The 7,959-nt window shown below is 33.4% G+C and overlaps 1 protein-coding gene across 1 annotated transcript; it reads right to left on the reverse strand.

The window, feature by feature from the left end:
* Positions 1-4,309: 4,309 nt before the first annotated feature.
* Positions 4,310-5,121, reverse strand: LOC149201510 (abscisic stress-ripening protein 5-like). Its single transcript, XM_089399759.1, has 2 exons — positions 4,796-5,121; positions 4,310-4,553 (listed from the first exon to the last, which is right to left on the reverse strand). The coding sequence occupies exons 1-2, from the start codon at positions 5,054-5,056 to the stop codon at positions 4,371-4,373; spliced, it is 444 nt and encodes a 147-aa protein (XP_089255885.1). The 5' UTR covers positions 5,057-5,121; the 3' UTR covers positions 4,310-4,370.
* Positions 5,122-7,959: the final 2,838 nt, after the last annotated feature.

The following is a 7,959-nucleotide window of genomic DNA, read 5'->3' on the forward strand; positions in this document are numbered from 1 at the left end:
TTTTCCTGATATTTGAAAAAGAAATACTGATCCAGGTGGATGTTGGTGGACACCTGCCTATTCCACTTGCGGTTTTTTTAGGTCCTGAACTTCTGAAGCTGTTTTGAGGTCCTAAACAATGTTTTTTGAAAAATATGGGGCCAACATGGAGCATTGGCTAATGTTGGCCACTCATAATTTATAGTCGACGAATAGATATTTCTAACGAGGTATTGTGAACGTAAAACAAAGATTGTATGCCAAAGTTACGACCCCGGGATGTTGATGTACTAATTTACCCAAATGAGGCCCATAGTTTTGGCGCTTCATCTTCTAGGGTTAGATTTTTTGATGGTTAGGGTTTTCCATTGCTTCTCAATAATAAATAGGCCTCCAAACCTCATTGTAACACATTTCTCAGGCATGTAGCCACCACATCTCTTCTCAGAGATAAGCTACCATCGCCCAATCTAATCTCATTTCCACTTGTTTGTAAGCATATTTTAATATTTGACATTAATGAAATAAAGTGTTATTTCTGCTGCATCTTTGTACTTATGGTTATGTATGTAAATTGTTGCGTTCTTGTATAAATTCAGATCATTTACATACATGCTTACATTACGCCTACACATCTCCCCTATATTGGTGTTAAGATGGATCTATATTGGTTATTATTGCACAAAGAGTGATATTTCTACATATAATGTAAGTAATTATGTCAACATTTTTTAAATCTCGAGAAAAATATATATCTATATATATATATATATATATATATATATATATATATATATATATATATATAGGAAAACAAAATTAAATGTTAGTTGATGATGTTATAGTGTTGTAAACTTTTAACATTTACATGTCGACTCAATTAAAAAAAATAAAAGGTTAAAATTATATAGAGACTAGAGAGATGTTGTAGTTTCTGGGTTCAAACAATACAATGTTCGTTCAACTTATAATAAAATGTTAAACATAATCAAAATAATAAAATTCAAATTGCTATATTGTTTTTTAGTTCTTATTAATAAAATTATGGACAATTTTTTAGACAAAGGAATATCATAATATATGTATCACATTAAAATATATACCATATAAATGGTATCTATAAATTGAGATCTATTTTACCATATAAATTGAAAGAAGTGCCACAATCATATAGTCTTGCTGTTGAAAGAGCTAATAAATTGGTACATGAAGTTAATTAACTAATTAATTATTGAGGCACAAGGACTTGCATAAATTTTGTTGGGTAGTAACCACTACCAAGTCTAATCATTTACACTTTTACTCGTACAAAAGTGTTGAAAATATAAATAATGGTGGGAACTCAATCTTAAAAAGTATATTTATTTACATCTTATTTTTATCCATTTTTTTATTCAAGGACTTGCTTAAATTATGATGGGAAATAGCTTATTGTAAATATATTATTTATGTGAGTATCAATTGTTTTCAAGGATTCTATTTTTGTATTAAAAAATCCATACACAAATATCTAAAGATCATGCATGAATATTGGAACCATATCCATAAATTACGGCATAAATATGTGATGTACTTATCCATATAGCATTATTAAAATATTTTGTGTAACTGTATTACCATTATGATTAGTTATGTTTTAGCTGAGTTGTATGGACTCATTTTGGAAAATAATATTAGCCTTTGGCTTGAAAGCCATGGTAAAAGAGCTAAAGGGAAAGGTATATTTAGGAGACATTAGTCAACTATAGACCATATTGTTACCTTTAGGATCATTGCTCAGGAATGTCAATAATATGATTGATCTCTTATGTTATTTTTTTTACATTACAAAGGATTAAGCTATGGAAGAGTCTAGAAGAGATAAATAGTTCCTCTCGAACTAAGGGTTGTTGTGACGAGGCTATACAAGAATGTTACTATGAGGCTCAAGACCAACTCGCGTTGGTTAGAAGAAATTACTTGCAATATCATAGTTAAGCAAGAATGTCCCTTATCCTGTACCTTTTTGGCATTGACATTAATAAGCTAGAAGAATTTCTCAAAGCTACACGATGTGATGGACCGATACTATTATGGTAATTATTCTTCTCCTTTATGATGACAATATCATTCTTTTAGCCAGGAACTATGATGATCTGAACAAGAAGCTTCGAATCCTCCAAGGTTACTACTAGAAGATGGGTATGAATGTTAACACCGCTAATACTAAAGCCATGATAATTAGATCCAAAAAGATCAAGTATGATAATTTCATATATGATAATAGCTACTTAAAGAAAGTTTGTTTATACAAATATTTGGGGATCACCATACATTATCAGCTCAATTTGAATTACAACAATGAGAAAAAGATAATTGGAGCTGAAAATCTTATTATGCTTCTGAAAACAATTGTAAGTCAACAAATATTTGGGCACGGACCAAAAAAAATTCTCTTTGAGACTCTCATCACACCAGTATTCTTATACATATGTGAGGTTTGGGGTTGCATTATTTCTAGATAATTGTGGAGGAAGGTTGAGCGGATCTAAAAGTAATTTATAATATATATCCTCAATATTAAAGGAAATAATTCCTACCATATCTTCTTGATTGAAGCTAACATTTACCCACTAAAATCATGACTATGGTTAGGTATCTCATGTATAAGAAGAATTTATACGACATGGAATCTAAGAGGTATCCTAAAATTTCCTTTAACTCAAGGAAAAATCCTCACCTTTGGCTTAAGCGAGGCTAACATAAATATGCCCTACCTTGGCTTCATGAGATAAAGGAGGAGATCATCTTGAAGAATAAGGATAATACAAAAAAGATTATTGCTTAGAGATTTAAGAATAAGTTGTGGGATGATACGGAGTTAGAGAGAAAAACTAAGCTAAAAAAGAAGCACCAGGAGAGAACAAATCTTGAAGCACAAACCATCTTGAGGTGGAAACCACTGAAGTTAAAAGATATTTGATTCCTTTAAAAACTTGGTAGATCCAAAATTAAAATGGATCTAGACTAGTATTAATTTAATATCATCATAAATATAAAATATTTCAATATAAATATTTTATATTTTAATTATTTTTATTTTAATAATTTTTTATTTTTTATCCAACTGAAATGATAATCAGAAGAAGTTGAACCAGAATTAAAATTAAATTGCATTATAACAATAAGAATATATCTAAAACCTTTTAATATTTTAATAAATCTTAATAAAAACTAGACATGCATTTTTCTTTCCATTTGTATTTATGCACTTATTTTAATTAAGCTACTCTTTTCTATAATAAAATAATTTATAATATAAATATAATTTATAATATAAATATAATTTTTGGTAATATAATTATTAAGGTTATGAATATGAAAATAGATTCAATTATTTAAAAATCAATGAAGAAATGAAAGCAACTTTTGCTGAAAAACCAATGAAAAAAATAAAGCTCTTTAGAAAAATCATAATTATGAAAAATCCAAAATTTCCTTATTGGATTTTTTCTAAAATTTATAGATGATTTTTTGGATTATCTTTAAATTTTATAGAATATCAATTTTTAACGAAAAAAGAAAGACAACGTTTAAAAAAAAAATCATATTCATAAAAATCTTTGAAAACATATAAAAAATTTACAGGTTCGTAAAGGTCTCTTTATTATACAGATTCCATAGGGCCCTCACATGCACTTCCTATTTTTCATAGGTTGAGTTGACTTCTAAACAATCCAGGTATTCAATCTCCACAGGGTACAGAATGTAAGGGAGAAGATAATAGATTGAAGGCGGGCAGCAACGTGCATTAGATTTTGAAAAAAACGATGAGGATTTAAATAAAACTAGCAATCTATAATGGAAAACTTATAATGGAAAACTTAATTTATTATGATGCTACTTATTTTCCGCCCCTTTTTTGAGGGTTTAGGGTTCCTGCACCAAAATTTATCTCATATCTCCAATTTCAACGTTCGGCGTTACGCAGAATTTATTGCGTAAGATAACCCGGTCGAATCGAGTCGGTCAAAATTTTGCAAATCTTTCTTTTGGGTAAAAAGTTTTCCGACAGGCATTCGCAGAAATAATGACAAAGATTCCACCTAACCTTCTCTAAAATTTTCAGAGAGTACAACAGCAATCATATGATCCATGCATAAGTCGATAACAAGAGCTCATAAATTATTCACCACACACATTTGTATTTTAGGACCCAATCCCATCATATTGATCTGAGAGACAAGTTGAAAAACGACTGGATAGGAAAACACAGATAGGGGAAAGATCAGTTGCCTTCAGTTTGATCTGTATCTCATAACAGCACACCATATGCAATGAAGGCAGCTGAAAGAGGAATCAACATGAAGGAAAATTATTCTAAATACATTGGAAGTTGCAGTAAAGGGCTTCTAGAAGAGGTGGTGATGTTTTTTGCCTTCACCCTCTTCTGCTTCCTTTTTGGACTCCTTCTTCTCGTGATGCTCGTGGAAGGCAAACCCTCCTGCTCCAACCGCAGCAGCTGCAGCAATCTCCTCCTCAATCTTGTGCCTGTGGGCTTGTTCTGGATGCTTCTTTGCTTCGTGCTTCTCGTACTGCATAAGAATGGCTTGATATCAATAAGTCCGTTCGCTCAGAGTTTTGCATAGTAAAGTACAGATGAACTAATGTTATCCCTAAATCTAGAACAGTAAAACTTTAATTTAAAATCGAAATCCGACACGATCCCTCGTCCGAATTAATATGGCTTTATTACATGATCAATTCTTAGAATTCCGAAATAATTATTATATTCCAAAATAAAAATCAGATCCAGCGTAAAAGATGAATTTAATACCAGTGCAAACGCTCCAGCGGCTACTGCTCCCATTTCACCCAAATGCTCCTCGCGTTTATGCTTCTTCTCCTCCTTCAGTGCTTTCTCGTGCTCTAATTCACTAGAGTTAACATTCTCCACAGCGTAAACATCTGCAGTCTGTGTCACCTGCTCATCACCATACGTTGTCTCAGAGTAAACAACCCCCGAGGCGGCGAACTGGCTTTTCTCTGGCTTCTCATGGTGGAAAAGATGGTGGTGATGATGTTTCTCTTCAGACATCTTCACAAAGAATTCAAAAGAAATGAATCAGATCACAATAACTACACCCTCACAATAAGTCAATAGCTGAGCGGAGATGAGTTGAGTGGAGGGAAGGGAGATGGTGATTGCTTATATAGTTGTTGTTGGATATTAAACAAAGAATAGCGCGTGGAAACCGCTCTTACGCGGAAGATGAGAGTCGGCGGGACCACAATGGCCGGTGCCCCCATGTTCGACTTCTTAGTTTTTCAAAATATATGAAAGCCACTCTTCTCCCACTGAGAAACGTGAGTTATAGAAGGTGATCGTAATTTGAGGTGATACCTTGTGAGTTAATTAATCAATGCGTGCAAGCATGTGAGGTGCGTTTAATAAAGAAACCTTTCACTGGGAACGTGGGTCATGCGTAACATGCGTGTGAAATATTTTTCTTTTTGTTGAGTTCATGCATTCTCCCCAGATTTTATTAAAAGACGTTCTTACTAATGTAGTTTTGCCGGTGGGTCTCTTCGCTGATGATGCCATTCCGAATTTTTTAATTAAAGTATGCTCTTGAAGTAGCTTTGTGATCACCCACAACTCTTTTGGGACCCCCTGCTGCAAGATGTTAGAAACTGCTATTAGAAACAGCAAAAGGCTCATTGCTTTTTAACGTTAAAGCAGTTTCTAATCTTAATGTGACCCGATCTAATCTTAAAGCATTTAGATTTTATCCTAAAGCAGTTTCTAATCTAAAGCATTAGATCTTAAGCGTTGAATTGGTATATGATGGACGTACCAGATTAGAGTTAAATAATATATAAAGGATTGGGTCCTCTCTCTCCCACACACAAGAGTTGCATTCTTCTCCATCAAGAAGCACATAAAGGAAGTGAGGGCAAGAGGAGAGAAACCGAATTCTAAAGAAGAGGAACAGTCAGGAGTCAGATCAAAGTAGATGGCAGCCATTACATCTTCCGCTGTTGACCAAGGTATGTTATCTCATATAAAGTTCTGTTTGTGAAATATTCGGTATTGATGATCTTTGGGCTGTAAGTTAAGATTTTTTACATTTGGTATCAGAGCCACAATCAATAACTGAATATTTCCTATGATGTTAATCAAAGTCCTGCGCATGCTTCACAATAATAGATTTTGTGCTTTACTCATGATATTAATCAAGATTCGTGATCCGATTTATCATATCCCCTGGTTTGATTCTTGAGTGCCCCTCACTCCCAAAGCGTGTGAGTGATAATTTTGCTCAGTGAATCGCTGCATGCAAAACGAAGTTGAATCTTCTTTGTTGCGAACTCCAGCACGCCACGGGCTTTCTCTCTCCATGACAAACCCGTCCATTGATCGTTCTGTGACAATCATTTCATGTCAATTATTTTAAAATTTTAATAGATTGGTGATAATGCCCCAATGTTGTGTAAAGAAGAGGAGGAATTTGAAAACTGTGTGTTTGATTGAGAGACTTACAAACAGTTTGACAAATTCGCTTTCGCCTCCACCACATGATCATTCATTCTCCAGTCTTAATCATCTAGAAACCCCCCTTGAAATTAGTATGAAAAATTTGTCTTATTTATTTAAGACTCGAAACAGAGAAGTCAAAATACCCGACACAGCCTGGTCGGTGGAAGAGGGCAAATGAGTGAAATCAGGTGTCGAAGCTTTTCGACTTTCAAGGAAAATAATGGAACGAAATAAGAAGGATATGATTCTCCTGGAACGAGAAGCTGTTATTAAGACTATGAAGTCAAAGATCATCGCGAGATTGGCTTCCCTTGTAGGTAAGTCTATCGCTTTCCTTAAACAGAAAAGAAATTATGTATTCAACGAGGAAAACGTATGCAACTCGCTTATCAATTAAAGAGGTCTTATCTTATTTTCTCTAAATTTGATGGAAGTCTTGTGTGAAACTAGCTCACCGTACAGGCAGGTGTCTTGTTTTCTCTGAAGTTAAAGAAAGTAATGTATGATTTACCTTTTGAGGGCCTTAAATTTTTTCTATAAATTTACGAGAAACACACGAGACTTTAATACTGTGCTACTGCTTTAAAAATCTACAGAACTCCTGTAGGAAAGCTACAGTTTCGATTGACGTTTGAAATTTGGGCATAAAAGTAATTGTTCTATGACTGATTGTTTTGCATAAAGTATGTGTTATAAATCATTTATGCACATGAGATTTATGATTTTGTTAATCACCAAAGTGGTCAAAATCAGAATAATCATTTAGTGCATAAGTGACATAATGATTATTGATAGAAATTGCCAGATATAATAATACCAATTAGAACTGGCGTCACTAATGATAGAACCTGAGAACTTACCCAAAGGAAAGTCTTGTTCTATAACTAGTTGACATGATGAGGTTTAATAGATATTTTGATTAAATAAATATTGATCATCCAAAGATGTCAGTTCTATTTGATTGAATATATTTATTACCTGCTTATGTTTTGGTATTTAATTATGTTAAGTATAAGATAGTATCTACCCAAAGGAGTGTTATATTATACTATTATGTCTACATCTGAATCGCGTTAGTTATGAGCTTATAGATATTTCATTTTTAATTTGCAGGAGTTACCATGAATACACATGCTTCATCTGTTACATTGTTCACTGGTGTTAATTTTTCTGAATGGAAAGAACAAGTCAATTTCCATTTAGGTATTCAGGATCTTGACTTGGCACTCCTTGTGGATAAGCCTACTGCTCTTACAAGAGATAGTACTGAGGCAGAAAAATCACACCATAAAGCATGGGAACGCAGTAACAGATTGAGCCTTATGTTTATTAAGATGACTGTTGCTAACAACATCAAGTCAACAATTCCACAAACAGAAAGTGCTAAGGAATATATGCAGTCTGTGGAAGAGCGTTTTCGTTCAGCTGATAAGTCACTCGCTGGTACTCTTATGGCAGAA

Source organism: Pinus tabuliformis, chromosome 2_1 (genome assembly GCF_031772625.1).
Source record: "Pinus tabuliformis cultivar Carrire ecotype Pingquan chromosome 2_1, CPIR1, whole genome shotgun sequence".
Lineage (NCBI taxonomy): Eukaryota > Viridiplantae > Streptophyta > Pinopsida > Pinales > Pinaceae > Pinus > Pinus tabuliformis.